This window comes from Polypterus senegalus, chromosome 2 (assembly GCF_016835505.1).
Source record: "Polypterus senegalus isolate Bchr_013 chromosome 2, ASM1683550v1, whole genome shotgun sequence".
NCBI lineage: Eukaryota > Metazoa > Chordata > Cladistia > Polypteriformes > Polypteridae > Polypterus > Polypterus senegalus.
This window is the reverse complement of record NC_053155.1, coordinates 202,699,037-202,723,941: the sequence shown is the minus strand read 5'-3', so window position 1 is coordinate 202,723,941 and position 24,905 is coordinate 202,699,037. Positions and strand designations below refer to the sequence as shown.

Below are 24,905 nucleotides of genomic sequence, written 5' to 3'. Positions count from 1 at the left end.
AGAGCAGTCTGTCAGCCACATTATGATGCTGTTTAAGACAAATAGACAATACATTGGCAATGCTCGGATGGTTAAGAGCCATTCAAAATTTTCATGTCAGAGTTTCTCAGTAGTATAAGTGGGGTGTCCACACAGAAGGTCTGCACGAGCATTTTCTATGTGGTCAGTCAGTCTTAAACTACTAATAATGTCTTCCCAACAACAACATTTTAAAGAATGGTTAAGTATTTCCATAACATCATCAATTTTTCTCAGAATATGTTAAATGAGCTTTTTCCATTCAAACTAACTGACCTAACTTTTGACTGCCTCTGTGCATTTGCCGGTTGGAATACAAGTAATGCTAAAGATCTTTGGCAGAGTACCACCTATGATCAGGGAAAAGTAATTGGCAACAAAGGATTAAGCAATAATGATGGCTCAGCCAGACGGTTTCTGTATTGATTGACAAGTTACAAAATGGTCATGAAAAGAAGCATTCTGAAATAAATTGTGCTTGTGTTAAAAGACCCATTTGGAAAAGGTGCACTGTTAAGTAAAACATTCTTTAAAAATTAGGCCATTTTGAAGTACACCCTGCAATAATAATAAAATGATGACACTGGGTTTCATAATAATTAGGTGACCTTTCAAAATAACTAGATTACTTTTATTTAATTTTGCTTTATTCACAACTTATTGACTGTTTCATATATATGTTATACTTAGAGAACAAGAATGTTATATCATTTCCTCACAACTAAACAGGAGGTTACAGTGTTTCTTTACTGTCCATTTTACACTGCAACATATCATTGTTTTGTTACAATATTCTCTTCTCAACTATCCCTTGTTCACAAAATTAGCAGGATGCGGCAGCTAATTCCTTCTCTTCTGACTGCCTTCTCCAAAATGACTTCGGATTATCAACAATCCTAATTTAAACCACAGGAATGTGAACCTTTTACTTTTGTTCAAAGAGATCTTTAAATTCTACACATTCTCTGAATAAAAAGCTGTATCATAATAGCATAGCATTGTATCATTGTATAAAATATTTAAATGTGCTACTGAGTTCGTTTTGATATTTTTCCTGAGCTTAAGAAAGGCTTCCTCCCACCATTCAACTGAATGTCTTTTGTGACTCTAAATTGCCTTACTAGTTAATAAATTGACTAGAACTAGACACTGTTGCACTCCAGGGATCGAGTATGAGACTCCTTATCTAGACAGTTGACATTGAATGCAACAATAAATATTTCATCAAATCTTAAAAAGAGCAATGTTAGGGGACATTTATTAACAGATACGTGCATTATTAAAACATCCCAAATATTTTGGCACTTTCAATTCTACGGTAGAATGTCTTCCGAGTTATTCAGTCATTGTGGTTCTTCTATGGGAGGTATTTTCTATGAAAATGAAAATGAAAAAATGAAAATGCAATCGCTCTTTGGCAATTTCATTTTCAAAGTCTGCTTGCAAAAATGTTGCAAAATTAAAATTAAAATTAAACAACCCCATTTGCAATTAAATTTTCAGCCTGAACTGCAATGAAACTGCAAAAATAAAAAGTAAAATGTAAGTAAACACTGGCGCCACCTGCTGCTCATTGAATTGTAATTTTACACTTTGCATTTTCAAGTTCTCAACATTTAAATAGCGAGGGTCAATGGGTGGGGCTTGGCAATTTTCCACAATTTTTTGTGCTTCATAGCTGTAAAGCCACTTCGATCGATAGAATACTTCTCACTTTGACTTTGTTTAATTCATGTTATTTTGATATTTTCACCCCGCCCCGGTAATGCGAGCTTCACAACAAAACTGTCTTACAAAATCTGAAGACCACACATAATTGTAGTTCTGAAGAAATTAATGTGCAATTTAATTACAATATTTAAAATGACAGAAATTAGCCTTCATTAAATCATAGTTTACATTTATTTACACTGAAGTGGAACCGAGATGCTTTGTATTTTTGTAGTATTATATTGTAGCGTCAGCACTGAGTACTGCAATGGCTGGATTCTCTGCTCTTTACATGACTCTTTGAGGTGGCTTGCTATCCTTAAAAGGACTGCTTGCCTTTTGCTGCATTAGCTTGAAAAGCCTGTGCAATTGTGCAAAGTTGCCGTTTTTATAGGTGTTGTTCCTAATGATGATACAATGCCAGCTCAGACTTTTGGTGACTCATCAAAGTGGCTCTACAGCTACGAAGCACAAAGAATTATGGGAAACTGAAGTAGAAAATGCCGCCCATTGACCAACGGTATTTGCATGTTGAGAACTTGAAAATGAAAATGCAAAGTGGAAAATTAAAATTCAATGAGCAGCAGGTGCTGCCAGTGTTTACTTGCATTTTACTTTTTATTTTTGCAGCTTTATTGCTGTTCAGGCTGAAAATGAAATTGCAAATTTTGGTTATTTCATTTTTATTTTAATTTTTGCAGGATTTTTGGGTGCAGACTTGTAAAAAGAGATTTCATTTTCATTTTAGAATTAAAATTTTCATTTTTATCGTTGCAGAAAATACCTCCCATACCCCTTCAGGTGTTGCTAATGCAGTGTATTTTAAAATTCAGTTAAAAGTAGGACTATGCCAAGGTAAACAGTTGAAGTTATTTTAGATCCTGTAACACAGCAGTGCTCAATGAAAACTAGAAGTGCAGCAAAAGGGAACTACCACAAGATAAGGGCAGAACGTTTTCAGGTCTTGAAAATTAATGGAAAATGTTTTTGCAATATTGAAGCATATTGTCAGACCAGAGCAGGGGGAGGAATAATGTTGGTGTGATAGTCACTATAATATTAGTGAATGTTTCAGGAGCAGTTACTCTAGTGGAATAAACACAACAGAAGAAGGCCTGATTTGTGTGACCCCCTGCTACCTATTATGGTGGGATATAGAGGGGTTGCCTACTCCCTTAATAATGCTCTAGGGCTGGGGGTTGCAGGAGATTAAAGGGGTCTTTTGTGGCCAGCCTTCTAGTAAATTTGAAGTTAGTATCTGGATAAGAGCATGTGTCGGAATGACATGAGGAAGAGAGGCTTGGAAAGAAGGAGTTGAGGATATTGTGAGAAGTTCTTCTGCGATACGTAGTTGAACAAGATGGCAACCCAACAGGTAGAAGAGAGCTTAACCTGCTGGCTAAGCCTAGAAACAGCTGTTTTTCTTTCACTTTGATTTGTATAGTGTTTTTGTTTATTCCTCTCTCTTTCTTACAATATTTTACAATAAACATTTCATTTTTGTCCCCTCTAAATTATTTTGCTTTTGCAAATTTCTTAAGAACGCTGCCTGTTGACTGCTGCTACATACATCTTACATGTTAATGAAGTTACTTAAATAACTTCTCTGATGATTGCATTTATAGGTCTAAGTAAACAAACCCAGCACAACCATTTGCAGTATAGCACTAACCTGCAAAATACTCTCTAAGCACAATCTAAAATTAGCGTTATCCCCCTGAAGCTATCACCACTGCATAATCACCTAACTTAAAAGTAATTCCTTGACCTCTCATACAATCTCTCTTTTTGAAATATAGCATCAAATATAAAGCATATCAACTTGTTAGTCTAAAAGATACACTAAAAAAAACAGGTGAGTTATGCATTAATGTGCACTATAGTATCTGGTAATAAGTTGCATCTCATATCAAAGGCAAATTTAAAATTAACAGAGTCTGTCCCAAAACATTTGTCATAAGGGATGCAGTATTAACTTGTTTCTACAACATGAAACTGAAGCTACAACCTTAGAGCTTCTGCCAGAACACTGGTCAGCAAACCCTTTAGTGGTTATTTTTAAAAATCCCCAGAGATAAATTCAAGTAGATTGACAGCTAACTGAGCTACTAATGCAGTTGCTGCAGCACAGTAAAATGTGGAAAGCTACAGTCACAAAAATTACAGTGAGATTAACAGTATAATATTAAAATGAATGTCAAATAATTTTCCATTTATTCCTCAACGGTATTTTTGGGTATGTGCCAAAAATAAGAGTAATATTTGACAAAAAAAGTAAAAAGTGTCACCAGTCTATTTAGCAAAAGATTAACAAATTGAAAATATCAGCTCCATACTGAAACCGAAAGCAGTTTGAACACCTGGAAAAATGCAATATTATAATATGTAGAATATGTAGAATATGAGGTAGTCTATAACATAATCTCTACATATACTGCCTGATTGTGGTAAAAGATACTGAATTTTTCCAATCATTGTTATGGCTGCTCATAGTATGCCAGATATCGGAAACCTAAGCTGACTTAAAAGGTTTCTAAAACCGGGCTGAGGTACCATAATATGTTACGACTTCTACAGCAAAATAAATACTTTTTTGGTTCAAACAGTTTCATGAATAGAAAAATATTTCAGTCCTTCAATAAATATTATCAGGCATTCCCTTTATTAATTTAACATATATGGACTCAGATATTTGCTGAACTCTAATCATGAAAAACAACAGATGACTACTGATCACCATCTGACGTAGGGTCAAACACATCTTCATCAGTTTTCTTAATGCTAAGAAAGAAAAAGTAATCTTCATCAAATTAACAAACTTCTCAAGCTATATCAAGCAAAAAATGATGCCTTCACCATCAGATAAATTCAGGATATGGATGTTCAAGGTGCCTCAACTGCAATATTTTATATATTGTGTAAATAAGACATGTGACCCTGAGACTACTCTTTTACCTAATCTGTTAGGCATTGTCAGTCAAATGTGAACACTGGCACTTCATAACAAAATGTCATGTTTTGAGGAACCTGTAACGAAATGCCCATCTCCAATAATGCCTTTTCATGTCTAAAATTCCAGGTTTGACTGGGCCCATCGCTACATTATAAATCTGTTAAATCTGTATATCCTATCTCTATATACTGTACGTGGATATATCTCTCTACAGTACATTTGAAAGTACATTTTCCATGGCAATCTGTTATATTGTAACTGTATTATTTATGCCAATGTGTGCAGCACTCTGAATCTGTACAATTAAATGATGGATAAGCTCTATACAAGAATAAATGAAAAAAATAGATTGCTATAAATGAGTGATGGTTGGATATGCTACAGTATATCTACTGTATATATTCGCCTTAGTCAGATTCCATTTCCAAAAAGTTTTGTACCTAAGTTCTTACTTATTTAGTTTGCCAGGATATTCTTTGTGTTTCTTTATCATAATTCTTTACAGCAACATCCATTAACATACCTATTTTACTCTTCAAGCTGTCATTTACAAAAGTTAGTCCCAACCAGTAACAAAATGAGGTGCAAGTCTATATAAAATACCTTTCCCAACTTACTAAACTGTGCATTCAAATCTTCTCCTTCTTTAACAATACCCAGAAAGCAAGTTAATTCAAACAGATACTTGTTAATATGTGTTCCCAAATTGAAGTCTGCAAGGCAAAGCAAATATCTGCTGTATTTAAAATGTCTTGGTTGGTGTATGTCACACCTTCATCATTTTCTGTTTTTCAGATGCTCAGACTGCATTTGAATATCTTTACCCTGAACTAACGGATGAATATTTTTCATCATCTTATCTAAGAATTATTGATAAAGAAGTAAATGGCTTCATAAATACTGTTTTGCTTACTTATTTAATTACACAATCGCATGACACTTCAGCAACTGTCCAGTATTCTCCTACCTTTAGCTTCAATTTACTATGGCATGTCATAGACCAAGCTACTTAACTGAATCATATGCACTATTTCTGCTTCCAAGCTAAATAACATACTATAGGACATGCTGTAATGCAGATATTTTTTATAAATAAAAAGTAAATTCAACATTCTATTATAAAAATTATTTACATATGCAAATATCAATTCTAATTTATATTCTCATTTTTAAGAGAGCTCTACCTGTATAGTGCTTTAACCTATTTCATACATTTGTAAGAAGCAGCATGCAGTGTGGGTCAAAGCTATTGTAATTAGTTATGTTGACACAAAGCTCCCAAGTACAAGCTTCAAATATAAGCCTGGTCACTTCCTTCATGTGGTTTGTGCTTTTTCACAGTGTATGAATGGTGTTAACTGGGTAATCCAGTTTCCTAAAATATTCCCAAAGCATGCTAGGTTAATGTGTAACTCTAATTTGGCTTGGTATGGGTGGGTTTGAATGCATGAGTGAACCTGACCTGTATATCCTTAGTTCTTGCCTTGAGTCTAATGCTGCAAAAACATTGTTATATTCCATTCTTGAAGTAACAGTGACTCCAAAGCTTCCCAAAATTTACAAAACATTAATACTACAATATAATTTAAAGTGTGGAATTACATAAACAAACACACATTGTAAAATAAAAAGTATCTAATCGATAAACTGGGGCTAAATTGGGGAACAACTTACCCATTTAGCAAGTAAATAAAGTAGAATTAAACAGAATTAAAACAGCTTTCCTGAAGGCTATAAACCCTTGGAAGCGTCCATTGACTTTGCCAATAAGAAAAATCATAATTATGTTGACTTAAACCAAATGGTCGAACTCCTCACTTTCCACCTTTCTGTACAAAGGAGCAAGAAAGCAGGAAACAAGTACTTCTGCAAACGTAGAAACTTATATTCATGAATTATATTGTGTGAATAATGCAAAGAATTTTAAAATATATTAGGAGAAAAAAAGTATCTGTTACAGAATTAGCAACTCAGAGAGGTCTAACTTTCCACACTACAAAGATGTAAACGTGTTCTTACTTTCTAAAGAAAACACTAATACTTGGCAGAGCTTTACTGATTGTTTGATCATAATTAATTTATATCATTTTTAACATAATATTAATTATTGCATTAATTATGCCAATAATTCTGTCTGAAACATCTTAAGTTTCTGATATGTTTGTGACTCATAAACAAACTAACCATATCTTTCCTAAGCACTCACTCCAGAAGATAATAAAAATTTTTATTTCTTCTTTCCTAACGCAAATTCTGTAGACTAATGATACAGTGAAAGTCACATTAAGGTAACCAGTAAATTGTTACAAACATGTCTTTCTTCCTGTAATGTATAGCATTGTAGAGCATGAAAGTGCAAGTTTATTACTGATGCAAGAGATATTTTAACTGTGATGAACTGTACCAGACTGCAGGTTAATGGCTCACTTATTCATTTTCAAGCATCCTGCCATTTAGATTTGCCTAAAAAGCCAGAGCAGATTTAATTACTAGAGTTTCCACAAAGGCAGGTTTCCAAAAAAGTTAGAACCTTCGTACATAAAATATATTTTACTGTAATTGATACACCATTTTACTTGTAAAACATAAACCACGTTGTACATAATTATTATACTGTACAGTGTTTTTCTTTTGCTTATTTTTTCTTTTTTTTTCCATTATTTTATTATATTATTGTATATCAACTTTTAGAATGATTAATGGTCAAAAGGCAGACCATTTCTTTTTTTAATTTACATAGAATACTGTATTTTAGAACAATACAATAATGCACTGCAGATTACTACATATTAGTTATATTACAGTTTATTGCATATTTTAAATATTTTGTTCACATGACGCATTTGTTTACAAGGAAAACTTTCATTTGCTTTAACATTTCTTCGCACAGGGATCTGCCACTCCTGCTAATCTGTTTTGGAAACCAGTGGCCTACAAGAAGAAATTTAGGAGCAGTTGCTGAAGTCTGTATAAAGATCATTGGAACCATTTAAGGCAGGAATATTGTGACAAACACAAAATGTTATTATTACTGGGAAATATCCAAAAAATGGCCTGGCAAGCAAAGCCTTTTTCTTAAATATTTTTAGAAATATTGAGTGACCATACTGTAACTTTCTTTCTTTCTTTCTTTCTTGTATTTATATCAATTGTAATAAATATTTTTTATTCCAAATAAAGTGAATTATATCATAGAATTGATTGCAAAATGCTCAATAATGTCATACATGCATTCATATATTTGATGTTTAAATACAATCCCCTAGTTTTTATTCCTGCTATACAAAAAAGACATTTAAATTAATGATGTCCAATTTAACAAATCTTCTTAGTACATTAAGTGGAAATGCTAAACATATTTTCATTTAACACAATTCACATTCTTTCTATAGTTCTTGCCACCCTAAACATGCAATCTGTGACTTACATGATGTATAACCTGAACTGACTGAGCTATTACAACTCAGATCCACAATCTTGTCAGCCTGAGCATGAAATGTGGTGTCAAAATCTACTTACAAAATTTGTACATGGTAGCCTTATGTGGTAAGTGTCTGAGCAAGTAAATGAAATCTCAAAAATGCTGAAAATAATCAGGACCATAGGGCATACTGTGTAAGGTTGCAGCTGTGCTTAATCAAAGTATTATTACCCAAACCAGTATACACAGCAATCAAAATTAAACTTATTTTCTGATTTATGTGTTTATTTTCAGAACATTTTTGCTGCTTATTGTTATGCAGATATGATATTTATCCACAGTATTATAATTTCCAATCAACATACTTTAAGAATAATCTTACTGTGTAGATTATGTGGTATATAAAGTTGAAAAAGATTTTAATCACAGTAAATTGGCTGACCAGGTAGTATAAACTGTCTCATTATATGATATGCTACTTTTAAAATAATTATTTTAGAACAAAAATGCCTGAACCATGCAGAATACATGATAGAATCAAAGACAGTACTGTAATGGCAAGCTTCTAATTAGTGGCCTGCACAGTTTAATTTAATCATTAAGAGTTTGTATTATTTAGTGAATCTGCACAGTTTAATGTGGCTTGTGGCATTTTGAAGTAAGACTACAGTATAATTTTGTTAAGAAAATAAACATGGGTAATAAATAAATTTTTGAGTAGCCTTGATGCATTTATGACTACATTGATATGATTAAACAAAAAATTGCAAAAAAGGGTTATTTTGGAAAAACAATGCAAAGGAATAAAATATAAAGATAAACAATAAACTAAAAAGTATTAAAAATTCACAGGAATCAAAACCATATAGTTTAGGCCTAGCACATTTACAAAAAAGCAAGCTATTGATGCTGAATGTCAGCCTATTATTAAAGACATGAATCTTAGAAATGGAAGATTAAGTATGAAAGTGGTAAATTATGTGCCAGTGAATGCCCACTGTGCATTGCCTAGTTATTAAACTTAAGTACCTCAGTCACTGATATTTCTGCATTGCTCTTTTTCTTCACAGCTTGAATTCTAAATTGAAATTGTACCTGGTGCTGTTTGACTACTTGAAATTCCATAGTGGATAAAGGAAAAAGTATATCCACAATTTGACAGGTTTACTATCATTAAAAAAATCTGTTTAGAATTTTTACTCTCTACAGTTTGTTCATTATAATGGCATTCTTCACTATCATTGTAACTCTTTATTTAATGCAGAAGAGTTTCAGTCACAACTATCATGCCACAGAGCCAAGGTCATCTGAAACCAATTGTAATTTAATTATCATTACTAGTATATACTAGTAATGATAGCATTTCAGAAACTGACCAGTCAGATAACCTGGGGGAATACAGGGTGAAAGGGACATTTGGCAGGGGATGGAATGGGACTGAGTCGTGCTGACGCATGGACTGTTATAAAGCAAGGAGTTAGCTCAACCAATTGGTCCAGGAGGACTACGCTGTGGTTGAATATACTTATTATTATATTGGTCCAGAGGTACATCAAGGAAAATCAAGGAAACTGGATTAAGACAATAAGAGGGGGTTTGAAAAGTCACACAGTATTCCTCTCTCTCTCTCTCTCTGCAATTATTCATCCATGAATGAGGATTTCAGGCCATCACTGTCTCCATTCAAATGCCATATAAGACCAAAGACCAAGCCAGACTAGAACATAGCCAGAGAGCCACCTGGTAGCAGGCTTCTACTTAGGAGGTAATGATATTTTTATCACACCCATTTTACTTTGTTTATCATTTTGGAAATATTATCTATTAAAAAAACATGCATAAATGTGTGCGTTTTTCTCTCTAGCCCATTCTGGTACTCAATCTAATTGCCTGGTTACAAATATAAAAGAAAGGGGAAAGTGCTGAACTATACAGTATCTTACAGTGTGGTTAGAGTATAGGATCTGAGGCATTTTTTGTCAGATCTAAATGATAAAGTGTATAAAGATGAACAGGGTCAATCTAGGACAAAACACTAATAGGAGATGTGTTACCTAAATGCCCCTTTTAGAAGTAACTTCATTTGGAATCATAATTTTAAATTTTAAAGGCCAACTAGTGTTTTTTAATTTGGTTTAAAATATAGCTTTAAAATTCAGCAACCTATTTTTTCCATTTAGACAAGGAAGCTCACTATATAGGATTCTTTGTGTGTTAGAAGCAAACACTGCCAACCTAACCAGCTTTTGAATGTTGCTTTCTTGGTACACAATGCCCACCATGCCAAAAAAAAGCTTGACTCAAAAGGAGCATTTCACAGGTTCAGGAAGTCTTACTTTGTTTCTGAAAACTATGTGAATTAATAGACCATTGTGAAGTTCTCCAAAAACAAAAACTGCAAACAATAATTTTTACAAAAACCAGGATTTCAACTTCCACCTCTGGCAATCTTTAAAAAGATCCCATTTAATTAAAAATAACTGCAATATGTTTAAACAACTTCAGCAATGTAACAGGATTTTGCCTGTGATACATTTAAAGATCAGTTAAGCTGCAGCATTCTATTATTCCTCTGTTATTAAAATACAGTATGATAAAATAAACTATTCAAAATGTTTGAATTAACAACATAAACAAAATCTCAAACAGATTTTAAGAAACAAAAAAAAAATATTAATGTTTGACAATAAGTAGGAATACCTTTGGTTGCTAACTACCTAACAGAGTCAATAGAAAGTTTTCTTCTTTAATACTACCAATGGAGATTGCATATTAAAGTAATTGTTTCTTTATCTTAATTTTAACTCACTTAATTTAATTTATATAGCCCTATTCACTTTAGGAAGCCCAAAGAGTTAATTACAGAGATATGTGTTCCTGTACATACTTTCTTGCAAAACAAATTCTCAATAACAGCTTAGAGAAACGATTCAGTGCTTGCTCCTGAGAAAACCACAGCTGAGTCGACACTTTCTTGATGTTTGAAAAGGCCTGCTCAATTTGTTTATAAATCAATTACCCTTTAAAAAAGATGGCATGGTTTCTAATTTGGAGGCTTGTGCAAAGTAGAATGTTTTTACCCACACATCCATTCAAGTTGTAGCCTTTTACATAGAGAACATGAACCTATTCCTGCAGAACATAAGAAAAACTAGCCCTATACAGTATGTGTCTGTTTTCCTCCATAGGGTAATGTCTACAAATTAATTCAAACTTCATAAATTTACATTTTTATGAATAAATATACTACTGCTAACTTCACTATAGGTTACACTGAGAAACCTTCATTTTAACTGAATCTAATACTTTCCATGGTTTGGTAAACATGATACTCTGTTGTGAAAAAAATAAAAATTGGCCAAGCCAAAAATTCCATGAAATTTAGTTTATCATAGTTTTAACAACATATAAATGATTGGGAAATTATCAAAAATTAAACAAATATATAAAATAACAGTATGGGAATGCATTTCCCTTAGATCTCCTTAAACACCGAAGCCTTTAGGTAAACATGCAATAGATGTTTTTTTTTTACAGAAAGAAGAGTAAATAGGTAGATAGATAGATAGATAGATAGATAGATAGATAGATAGATAGATAGATAGATAGATAGATAGATAGATACTTTATTAATCCCAAGGGGAAATTCACATACTCCAGCAGCAGCATACTGATAAAAACAGTATTACATTAAAGAGTGATAAAAATGCAGGAATAACAGACAATGACTTTGTATAATGTTAACGTTTAACCTGGGTGGAATGGAAGAGTTGCATAGTGTGGGGGATGAACGATCTCCTCAGTCTGTCAGTGGAGCAGGACAGTGACAGCAGTCTATCGCTGAAGCTGCTCCTCTGTCTGGGGATGATACTGTTCAGTGGATGTAGTGGATTCTCCATGATTGACAGGAGACTGCTCAGCGCCCGTCGCTCTGCCACGGAAGTCAAACTGTCCTGCTCCATGTCTACAATAGAGCCTGCCTTCCTCACCAGTTTGTCCAGGCGTGTGGCGTCCCTCTTGTTTATGCTGCCTCCCCAGCACATCACCGCATAGAAGAGGGCACTCACCACAACGGTCTAACAGAACATCTGCAGCATCTTATTGCAGATGTTGAAAGACGCCAGACTTCTAAGGAAGTATAGTCGGCTCTGTCCTCTCTTGCACAGAGCATCAGTATTGGCAGTCCAGTCCAATTTACCATCCATATAAACAAATATTGTTCCACTCAGTTTTTGATGACTTCAAACAGTTTACCAGTAGTGGAAAATTATTTCCCAGATAACATGCATTTAATATGAAGCAAAATAGGTGCACTCTGACCAGGTCAAAACATGAGACTGATGAACATGTTCTCAAGTCACTTTTGGGTGTTTTTTTTCATTGTGGGCAGGAGCTTTGCCATTTTGAAAAATAACAAATCCTCAATTTTGAGACTGCAAATATTCTTCTCTACTCAGTAGCATTAATCAACTTTTCACAGTGGTCTTGCTCATCAGTACCAGCAGCTGAAAAGGATCCCCACACTATGACAACTCTTTTTCAATGTTTAATTGTAGTTGACAAGAATTCACTATTATATTTCACATCACATCTTTGAAGACATCCCACTGCAGCATCACTATACAGTATACAGTAATTCGAACCATGATTCATCACTCAACATTTACTCTGATGAACCGCTCTGCATCAAACCTTCCATGTAAACAACCAAATTCTGTCCTTCAAGTTCTTCTAAGACAGCAGTGGCTTTTTTAACAAATCGTCCAGGCAAAACAACAACAAGATGCAGCTTTCTTGTAATTGTCCTGAATTCTGTAGGTTAAGAGCCTTGAATTCTTTTGACACATTTTGAATGTTTTTTTCTCTATCTTTCAAGACCATTCATTACAGGCAGCGGGCTAGACACCCTTGCATGAGGTGGGTTTGGGTCTTCCAGATTATTTACTACTAGCAACATCACTTGTTATTTCAAAATGCCAACCTATTCTCTTAATAACTGAAAGAGAACTAGGAGATTTCATAAAGTTCAGAACAGCTATAGCTAGCCTTATGAATTATATCTCCATTATATCTGACAACTTCTGCATTATATTTTGCTTTTCTGGAGCAGCTTTTCTCAGTCCTTCTCTTTGGGACACACAATAATAATAATAATAATTCTTTCCATTTATATAGCACTTTTCTCACAACTCAAAGCACAACACTACAGGTTGTAGTTCTTTCCCTGTTCTATAATAGTATTCCATTTACATATCAGATTGAGGAATTCTCTGACTTAATGTCAATTTTAATTACTAATTATGACAAACTCCTAATAGTTGGCGACTTTAATTTTCATATAGATAATCAGTGTGATCTAAAAGTAAAAGAATTTATGAACCTCCTGGATTCTTTTGATTTGAGACAACTCATAAATCAGCCTACACATAAAGCAGGTCATACATTAGACTTAGTGATTACTAAAGGACTGAAAGTTGATATAAAACAGATCATTGATATTGGTCTATCAGACCATTTTCTTCTACTTTTTAATATAGAAATAATGATAAAAAACACTCATGAGAAGCATATTGTTAAAAAACGCTTCTTTGATTCGGCAGCAGCTTTAAAACTTACAAACATTTTAAGCAATCAGTCCGTTTATAGTGCCAGCTATAATAGCGAGGACAATGTAAATAGTAAGGTGGAAAGATTTAATTCTAAAGTGAGAGCTGCTGTTGACATAGTTGCACCTGAAAAGACAGTGAAAAAATCTTCTAGCATTGTTATACCATGGAAGACCCAAAGAGTGTCTGATTTAAAGAGAACATGTCGTAGAGCTGAGCGTCAATGGAGGAAGACTAAACTTACTATCCACCACGAAATATTAAAAGTCAAAATAACAGAATACAATAACACTGTCCGTCTTGAGAGACGCTGCTATTTCTCTAATATTATAAATAACAATGCTAGTAATCCTAGAGTCTTATTTTCAACAATTGATCACCTACTAAACCCAGGTAGCTCAAAGGAATGCCTCCTAAGTGCTTCCAGTGAAACCTGTGAGGCTGTCGCTGTATTCTTCAATCAAAAATTAATGATATTAGAAATAACATAGTATATCTCCCCAACACTAAGGATCCCCTAAACCCCAACATCCTGTTATAAACAAATTAAACTCTTTCACTAGGATAGATTTACCTGATTTACAAAAATAATCTCTCAATTAAAACCCTCCACCTCGTCCTTGACCCGATACCAACAAGGTTTTTCAAAGAAGTATCAGGGTGCTAATTGATAATGTTCTTGACATAGTAAATTGTCACTAGATACTGGGGTCTTCCCAGACTGTCTTAAGACTGCTGTAGTTAAACCCCTACTTAAGAAACATAATCTTGACCCTCGCTCTTGAAAATTTTAGACCCATCTCTAACTTGCCCTTCTTAAGTAAAGTTCTAGAGAAGGCAGTCATTATGCAGTTAAATGACCACCTAAATAAACATGCTATTCTTGATAAATTTCAGTCAGGTTTTAGAACAAATCACAGCACAGAAACTGCACTCGTTAAAGTAGTAAATGACTTGCGGGTAAATGCAGACAGAGGCCATTTATCTGTTCTCATCCTCTTAGATCTGAGTGCTGCATTTGACACCATTGATCACAACATTCTTAGAAATCGCCTTAGTCAATGGGTGGGCCTCTCTGGCAGTGTCTTAAATTGGTTTGAATCCTACCTGACAGGGAGAAAATATTTTGTTAGTTGTGGGAATTACAACTCAAGACACATGATATCCAATATGGTGTTCCACAAGGCTCTATCCTGGGTCCGCTGTTATTCTCAATCTACATGCTTCCGTTAGGTCAGATTATCTCAGGGCACAACGTGAGCTACCACAGCTATGCTGATGACACACAGCTGTACTTATCAATAGCACCTGATGACCCGATTCTATTGATTCACTAACACAATGTCTGACTAGTATCTCAGAATGGATGAATAGTAATTTTCTCAAGTTAAATAAAGAGAAAACTGAAATTTTAGTGATCAGCAATAATGGATACAATGAGGCTATTAGAAATAAACTGGATACATTAGGATTAAAAGTCAAGACGGAGGTAAAAAGCTTAGGGGTGATTGTTGACTGTAATCTGAATTTTAAATCACATATTAATCAGATCATTAGGACAGCATTTTTCACTTAAGAAACATAAGTAAAGTTAGACCTCTTTATCACTGAAAGATGCTGAGAAATTAGTTCACGCGTTTGTTTTCAGTCGACTAGATTACTGTAACGCACTCCTCTCAGGACTACCCAAAAAGATATAAATCGTTTGCAACTAGTGCAGAATGCAGCTGCTAGAATCCTAACTAGGAAAAGAAAATCAGAACACATTACTCCAGTTTTGATGTCACTACACTGGTTACCTGTGTCATTCAGAATTGACTTTAAAATTCTGCTTATGGTTTATAAAGCCTTAAATAATCTCGCCCCATCTTATATATCGGAATGTCTGACACCTTATATTCCAAATCGTAACCTCAGATCCTCAAATGAGTGTCTCCTTAGAATTCCAAGAACAAAACTTAAAAGAAGTGGTGAGGCGGCCTTCTGCTGCTATGCACCTAAAATCTGGAATAGCCTGCCAATAGGAATTCGCCAGGCTGATACAGTAGAGCACTTTAAAACACTGCTGAAAACACATTACTTTAACATGGCCTTTTATAACTTCATTTTAATCGTAATTTAACTTAATCCTGATACTCTGTATGTTCAATTCATCATAACAACTATTCATGGTGGCTCTAAAATCGGTACTGACCCCTACTCTCTTTTCTGTTTCTTTTCCGGTTTCTTTGTGGTGGTGGCCTGCGCCACCTCCACCTACTCAAAGCTTCATGATGCTCCAACAATGATGGACGGATTAAAAGGAAGAAGTCTACGTGACCATCATCATCATCAAGCCCTTCCGTGAGAACCCTAAATCCAAAGAGGACTGTTTCATTTATGTTAGGTAGAATGCCCAGAGGGGACTGGGCGGTATCATGGTCTGGAATCCCTACAGATTTTATTTTTCTCCAGCCGTCTGGAGTTTTTGTTTTTCTGTCCCCTGGCCATTGAACCTTACTCTTATTCGATGTTAATGTTGATTTATTTTTTATAATTATGTCTTTCATTTTTCTATTCTTTAATATGTAAAGCACTTTGAGCTAGTTTGTATGAAAATGTGCTATAGAAATAAATGTTGTTGTTGTTGTATTGTTAATAAACCTTTGATGACTACATTGGATGTGGCTTATCACTAAATATATTTATTTTTAGACAAAAAAAAAATACATAAGTTATTTTGGAAATATGTATATATCTAGACATGTGCTGGCCTAGATTTTACATTAAATATTCTAATCATTATCCTGATTTTACTTTAGTGTACAAGCAGATTATACTGGTGAAATCACCTGTACCCAACTTGTCTGACAATACTTCACAAATATTAATAAACAAATGATGGTACTGAGGGTACAGTAGATATATTATTGTGTGATATTTCCTCACATTACAGAATTGGCCAGGAGTACATTTATTGAAAAAAATACTATGACCTTTTTTTTTTTGCCCCGCAGTGCAACAAAGGAAGCGAGCAAACTGAACACTTTCCTACATAAAAGCTTTGACACATTTTTTCAATGCTTCAGTGAGTGACAAATGACAGTGCACAACTGTCAAAGTACGTCTCTAAAAGCAGAATTTATGCTATGCACATGACTGAACATCATGAGCAATTTAATGATCATTTTAATTCTACTCATCCATCCATTTTGAAACTGACTTAATCCAATTTAAGATCACATGGGAACAGACCCTGTATGAGCAGTATCTACCACAAGGCAGGTAGGACCAATTGAGGGGAAATCTATCTTTAATTGGACACAGATAACAGGCACAAACTCACAACCTAACCTCTATGTCTCTGGTATATGGGAAGAAAGCAAAAGTACCCAAGTAAAGCCCAAGCAGCCACAGCATAGGCCTCTTCAGTGAATCACTAGCAGCACTATGCATAACATCAGTGAAGCGGTCTCCAGCCTAGCATTTGGAAATTGAAATTTTTGAATGTCAAAGTAATATTTATCTTTATTAATTATATTTATAATATATTTAATTATATTAACACATAAAAAGGTTTGTATAAATTTATCATAGTTGCCCTCACTCTGACACATGTCCAATGTTTGAACAAAGATTATTTCATGTCTATGAAAATGTTAATATACATAACTGTTTTGTATTTATAAGTATTATCAATAAAATTATTCTTTATTTCAAGGAGCTCAACATAAACAAATGAGCTTCACAAAGTGGATAAACTTAAAACTCAATACAACTCACAAGACAACAAGAAGGCTAGCAGTAATGCACTCTGGCCAAATTGAAATCAGTCAACACTACAAAAATATGATTCTATCTTCAAAACCCCCAATGGCTAACTCTGCTTTTTATTACAATATGCCAGATCATACCCTATCAGCACTAGACATAATATAGGTAAGGAAGCTCCAAAGAACTAGATCCATATCCTGACTGTATGAATGTTGAGGATCTCATATGCTCCAGCTGATTTCATCAAGCATTTCTGGTGACAATTCTCCTCCAAGAAATGCATTTTAAGCTGGCAGAGTGTATACTGGCACAGTATAAGTAAGGTTGGATATGTTAATATTCTCTTTGAAATCATAGTTTTCAATTTTAAACTAAATCACCTCTGTTTTAGTGTGCTTCTTAATAATTATTAAGCATCTAACAGAGTAAAATTTAGGAAATACCTGTATGAAAGAGTACATTTTCACAAGTATTTTCTAACCTGTAAAAATCTGACAGCAACTACCATGCTTTCATGGATTAAATCACAATTTAAAAAATTTTTTGTTTTATTTTTATTTTGTGCCATATAAGGAAGTTGTACCCTAACAATATTAATATTACATTATTTTGTGTTTTTAATATTTATAGATCTTTGTCAAATTTACTTTCAATATTCTGTAGTATAGTGTAGGAAAGTTAAGTTTGCTCAAACAAAAACATTCTTTTACATTCTTTAAAACATGCTTCACTTTCATGTACTACTCTCATTTTCAAGAAGCATTTATTTAACAATATTTTAGCAAAAAATACAGTGTGCTTTGAACATTGTAAGCATACGACTAAATAACTGATATGTGGATTATGCATTAAGAGCATCCTGAGGTTTTTACCTTAATGTTTTAACATGGTTAGCTCTTGTTCAGTGTTGCACCGGATCGCTGGATGGCACCTTACCTTCCCACAGGGCATACTGGGATTTGGAGTTTGGTGGCTCAGCCCTGTTGGGTGTTCCAGGGGTGCCACCAGATGGTGCTGCAGGATCTCCTAAGCCCTATTCCATTGACCTCCTACCATACCCGGAAGTGATTCCAGATCAATCCTATGGGACACCAGAAGTACTCCCGGGGATTACATAAAAGGAGCCAGCTGCCACTTCTCCAAGAGCCAGAGTCGAAAGGCAGAAGATGAAACTTGCTGGAGGAAGCGAAAGAGAGAAACAGGGAAACCAAGAACAAATCATTGCAGTGTGCTTTATTTTGCTTATACTGTGCTTTCTGGTGGGAAATGATTAAGTAAATGTTTCCCACAAATAAAATCCTGTGTGCTGTGCAAAACTTGTGTCCACATCTGAGTTGGGTTTGGGGAGCTGGAGCACCCCCTCCAGGTCATATATATAAACTAAAAAATTGAAAAATAAAAAGGTAGAATTAGTTTTTAAAGTACAATTTAAAATAATTATTTTCTTTTTCCTACATAAACACAAGTCTCTGCTACCAAGAAGAACCTAAATCAAAATATACCAAGCAAATATAAAATTTCCAACAATGTCCAGGATTTGTTCCTGCCGTGCGCCTATGCTAGCATGGACTGGCTCCAGCAGACCACCATGAACCTGTTCAGGACTAAATGGGTGAGAAATGATTGATTGATAGTTCTATCAAGCAAAGTAATATTAAAAAAGGGTTAATCTGCACCAACCCTAATAAGTAAGGACAGATCACTTCCATTGTGTTGTACTCTAATGCCATATAAGGGAAGTTCATTTAGAACATTACAAGATTCTGTATTGGCCATTTGGCAGAGATGAAGAAATATAAATACAGCAGACATAAATCACACTAATATGCTGTTTATGAAATAAAGCAAGTCAGGCTACAATCTCATATTTTACAGACATCAAAATATGTCTGCTTAGATGTCCCTAAATGGCAAAACCATCCCGATAATACATTCTAGATATACTGTATACACTTCATGGAAGATGAAAAAGCACATATTCTTCATGTACCATATAATCCTAACTCAATATTATAATAATAGTAAATAAAAAATCTATGCAATTACTAAAGCTTATTGAGAAACAAAACAAAGGGAATTTTGAAAGATTTAGTGAAAACAAAAAGTTTTAAACAACTCTCTTATAAAGAGTTAACATCCATCCATCCATTATCCAACCCACTACATCCTAACTACAGGGTCACAGGGGTCTGCTGGAGCCAATCCCAGCCAACACAGGGCACAAGGCAGGAAACAAACCCCAGGCAGGGCGCTAGCCCACCACGGGGCGTGCACACACACAGACACCAAGCACACACTAGGGACAATTTAGGATCGCCATTTAACAATTATAGGAAAAAATAGCAATAAACAAAGCTGATTGCCAATTCATGAGAAATGGGGGCAGTTTTTTTTGAGTTTGATAGCTTTGTTTTATTTAGCAATTAGTGTTGAGTGCAAGATTTTTCTTACTGTGTGCCAAAAACGTTTATAATTACTTGTTATTGTCAAGCCCAAATCAATATTTAGTCTTTCTGCATGGAGAGCAGTAGGTGATGGAGTCCTCAATGGAAAAGTCAAGATATGTGAAGGCACTTCAATGGAAGATTCACCCTTGAATACCAATAAAGTAATAACTCAAATGTTATTTTCAGCTATTATAATCTCACTGTTTTAAGGATTACATAGAGTACTGCGAGACACAAAATTAGTTTGCTGGCAAGCTGCTGCATATTTTCGAGGTAATATAGTTGGAAGAGGTGTCTAATCAGTGCTGGGAACTGCATAATGAGTGTAACAATGAAACATCACTGCTGATTTTATTTTAAAAACAGCAGTTAAAGATTTTCAGTTGTTTGGTGAAGTCAGTACAGCTCACAGTAAAAGTCATATGAAACATACAATGACTGCAAGATAAAAAGTTGAAAAGTTGAAGTTGAAAAAAATTTGAAATATGTTAACAGGTTTTAAGAATATTGCATAAATAGTCTAGCAGAAGCACAGACAGAGTGATAATAAGTCATTGATATAAGGCTCTGTTCTTTATACTGTACATCTATTTATCAATAGTGAAAACAGTCTGAATTTGAATATAGAACTTTCATTTCATGAAAACTAAATTGTTGCTCAAATTATGGGGTGTAGTGTGCCATAAATATAACCATTCAGTAGAACATCACCTGAATCGGATTTTAAAGAATATACAGTATATTTGATTTTTTTGTTATATTTAGATATAGAGTTCCCTTTAATATACACACATATGCTGTACTGTATATAAATATTTTAAGTTTTAACTGGAATATGAGACTCTATATGAACAGTGAAACAAGACTCTTTTGAAATATAATCATAGAGAGACAATCTACAAAACAAAATTAGGTAAACAACCTTTTGTATAAGCTCTTGCTAGAGTCTGTCTGGTTACAGAAGAAAGGAGGGAGAACTGTATTATTGCTTTTTAAGTATTATTCTGAGTGATTTCTGTAAATTATATTTGATTAGGATAATAAGAGAGCTCACTGCTACTAGTGTACATCTCACTCACTCATGGACCATGTATTTACCACAATAGCTTGTACTCTGCTGTAAGTGCTGTCATGATGGAAGTTATTGAAGCATCCAGACTTTGAAAGAGGCCAAATGAATACAGCTGGAGAGACAAAACCTAAGTCTTAGACAAGAAACTTGACTTCTCCATGTGGTACCAGAGTGTCTTGTCTCATGTTATTCTTATGATGCCTTCACAGTTGTTTGTTCCAAAAAGTTCAGGCAACATTGCTAAGCTAACTTATCTTTAATTATCAAACGTTTATTCCTCTGCCACCAGTTTTGAGGTGTGTGTGTGTGTGTATGTGCACTCTTAAAAATAATACTAACTGGGCAACTAGCACTAGCTGGGCAACATTAAAAATGCCTTACAGTTTTCTAATGAAAGGAATGCCTTTGGTTACAGGATTTTGCAAAAGTTAAGCATACCGTGGAAGTCTTCCTCAAGATAAAGAAAAACATAACTGCCTTGTGCAGGAAACCCATGAGGGTATACACCCCTCTAACTTATTTTGAGACTGTATCTCTTTGGAGCACCACAACAAAATGACCTATCAATAGTATTTCACAATAGTTGGTTGTAATATTTTTATAACAAGTTATATGGCTAATTTATGAAATTATGTTCAGTCTGTATTACTAATGTATTGTGTTAATTATTATAGTAATATCAATTCTTAGGCAAACCATTATTGTTATGGGTTCATTTATTTTCTGTATACAGTGTTCAATACCACAACAAATTAAAATAGGACTCACAGCCCTTACCAGATACCACTAGTAAACCAAATTCAATTACACATTAATGTTATCTCGGTTATTCATACACACTTCAGAACATGATATGCAATTCCCTTACGCTGTTAAATATTAAATTATATCTCTGCCTTTACAATGCCTGGTGTAGCTAATCAGGGAAGCTCTTGTAAATGAAAGTTTATCAGCTGACTTGCTGTGGCTTAATGGCATTTAAAAGAGAAATATAGTAGCCTGAAAGGCTCACTTCAGATTGACCGAAAAGAACAAATATGTGTAAACTTACTCTGGGAAATAACATTGGCATGGGCTTTCTGTTACATTCATGTTACTGCAACTGACATTGTAAAGCAAGGAAGCTATTTTTTTCCAGACTTTGGCAAATGGGAAGGCTCTTTCTTTGGAGACAGTTATTGACATCTACTCAGGGAGAAAATATTAAACTATCTCTGAATAACATCTTTAATATTTTAAATATCAGATAAAATGATTTTCTAAATGAGAACATTTCTTTATATAGTCCTTGCTATTAGTGAAGAGTGCATTTACAATTATAATTTATCTTCCATATATATATATATATATATATATATATATATATATATATATATATATATATATATATATATCAAGCAATCAGCGAACGTTCCATCGCTTACTGCAATAAGCTCACACGATCCTTAGTTAACAAATGCTTACTAAATTTAAGAAAACGTTAACAACCTAGATGACGTCCCTTTTAATCAAGGGACTCCCAAGACAAATATAAACAGAGCTCAGAAAAGATTTAACCGTTTGTCGCACTACAGTAACAATAAATAAACAAACATTGGTAATAAAATGCAAATTAATAAAAAAAAAAAAACAATTGATCACACTTTCTGCCAAATATCAAGCGCACTGTATAACATAAAATGGAAACGAACAACATAGGCAGCAGTGCTTAAAAAAGTTGCAAGATATTGGCAGTTTGAATCTTGCATAACCTAAGCACAACTATAATAAACTTTTTTAAGAGAAACGCACATACGGTATAATTTAATATCAGATTTAATTAAGGGAAGTAAATAACTAAACACCAATAAAGGATAAAATAAGGATGAAGCCTTAACAAGAATGTGAAGAGAAACGCATCGCTTCAGACCTTCCTGTGTATACTAAGTAATGTTAATTACTAATGTGCAATTAAGAATTGCCCCGTTAAAAATATCCCAGCTCTTCAGGCAGACGTCTTTCAAGTAAAACAGTGCACTGTTTCTTAAATTGTCCCTCAAGCTTGCCAGTCCTCATACTGACGTTTAAAACAAAATAATCTCTCATAAATTAGGCAAATATGAAACAGTCCCCTTAAATGATAGCATTAATATTCCTGTTTGGCAAGACCGTAGGTACTGAAACTAAAAAAAAGCATAAATCAGGAGTGCTTCAATGGCAAAAAAGCTGTCATGGGAAACTTTTAACGTAATTTCTTTCCCTTTTATAGAAATTGGAAACTAAGGAGATTTGATGCAATTTCAATTAAAGATTTGCCAAAAAAACAGCATTACCACTCTCCCTAGTCATCTTTATATTTGCATTTTTTATTCTCAACTGTTTATCATTTCACTGGTTGCGAATAAATTTACTTTACGTAAACTAACAACTATAAGAGCGACATCTGATGCCACTAGTTTCAAATACGAATAACAACAGGGGATTCTGTTTTCCACCCACTCAAAAATGTTTTTTTTCCGTTTCGAACAGGTGCCCAGCTAACCACTTTGCCGACAAATTGCGTTTAGCTTGTATGTGTTGCTCTTCACAAACTAATTACGAAACTGAAGAAAAATTAATTGCCTACGACATATAAAATATAATCCCTTAAAAACATTTAGCCCCGTATATAACACACACATAAATGCCAGCTTCAAGTTGTCTTGTCTGAGAGCCGCGGACTACAGGAATCTCAGTCATACAGTTGCAGCACCACTGAAAGCGCCCGTAGTACAGTCTGAGACTTTGTAAAACAATTTTACTTCCAGAAACAAAGAAACGCCTTTTGGATCTGGAAAATGTATTGTGGTCTCAAGGGAGCTGAACTATAAAACTGGACCATGGAGGAAACTGAACATGCTGTACTTTCACTTAATTTTATTACATTGTTTCCTTCTTATAAAGAAGTCACTTTCGAATCAAGCGAAAACGCGCATTCGCTTAGGAAAAAAGTAAAAAAAAAACAGACCCTTACGGAATAAGATAGAAAGAAAGAAAGAAAGAAAGAAAGAGTTCGCGTCGCTTTTGTTAGCTGCTAAGTACAGATCTGCATCTCAAAGCCTTCAAAAGAATGCGTCAAGACTTAAAGAATTGGCTTTGTAAGAACTTGCAACAGCGGATAACCAATTCACCTCAATGTCCAAGCTCTAAATCATAATTAGACTTTTAAAAATAAACTGTATTTTTCCACCGTTATTAAACTCTTCTCTCACCATTTCCAAGCGTGGAGTTGCACTGCCAGATTTCAGAGTTCGTGGATTTTGTGCAGGATTCCCATAACGAAAGATAATAGTTATTGTCTGCGGTGACCCAAGCAGGACTCAAAACAGCACCAATATCCAGACAGAGAGCCAAAAATATGCACACCAAGCCCACCAATTTTAACGGGGTTAGCACTGAAACACGAACTTCTTCCACTCCACTACCAGCCGATGCCATCACTGGTGTCTCTGTAGATTTGCTCGCTTCTTTCCTCCACGGCTTACAAAGTCAAAACAAGCACCCTGTCTGTGATGCTACTCCGCTCCTCTGACCAACTGTAGCCCCGCTGCGCTAAAACTGAGAGCTCATCTCGATCAATGACGTCATGGCAGAGCTTCGCGTTTCTTAGTCGCCCCAGGGTCCTAATGACTGATAAATCCAGACAAGGCTATGGATTCATTACGTGATAATACGCCCCGATGGGTGACAACAACGTTTTCAGATGCTATGTTTTGACTGGATCGCGTTCAGGATGCTGATTTGCTGGATGTTTTGTTTGTGTGGACTAGAAATAATGAAGAAAATCTTACTATATCTGCCTTTACAAAAAAATGAAATCGTTCACTGTTACATGTAGATGGTTATTCTAATTATTGATATGATTTTTATACACTATAGACAGGATTCCAGCAAGACTGCTTCGATT

At 34.4% G+C, this 24,905-nt stretch overlaps 1 protein-coding gene across 1 annotated transcript in view; it reads right to left on the bottom strand.

The window, feature by feature from the left end:
- tmem47 (transmembrane protein 47) overlaps positions 1 to 24,550 on the bottom strand; it is a 245,051-nt gene extending 220,501 nt beyond the window's left edge. The window contains exon 1 of the mRNA XM_039745192.1: positions 24,211 to 24,550. Within this exon, the coding sequence (XP_039601126.1) occupies positions 24,211 to 24,436 (226 nt within the window). The 5' untranslated portion in view covers positions 24,437 to 24,550. The remainder of the gene's footprint in view (positions 1 to 24,210) is intronic.
- Positions 24,551 to 24,905: the final 355 nt, after the last annotated feature.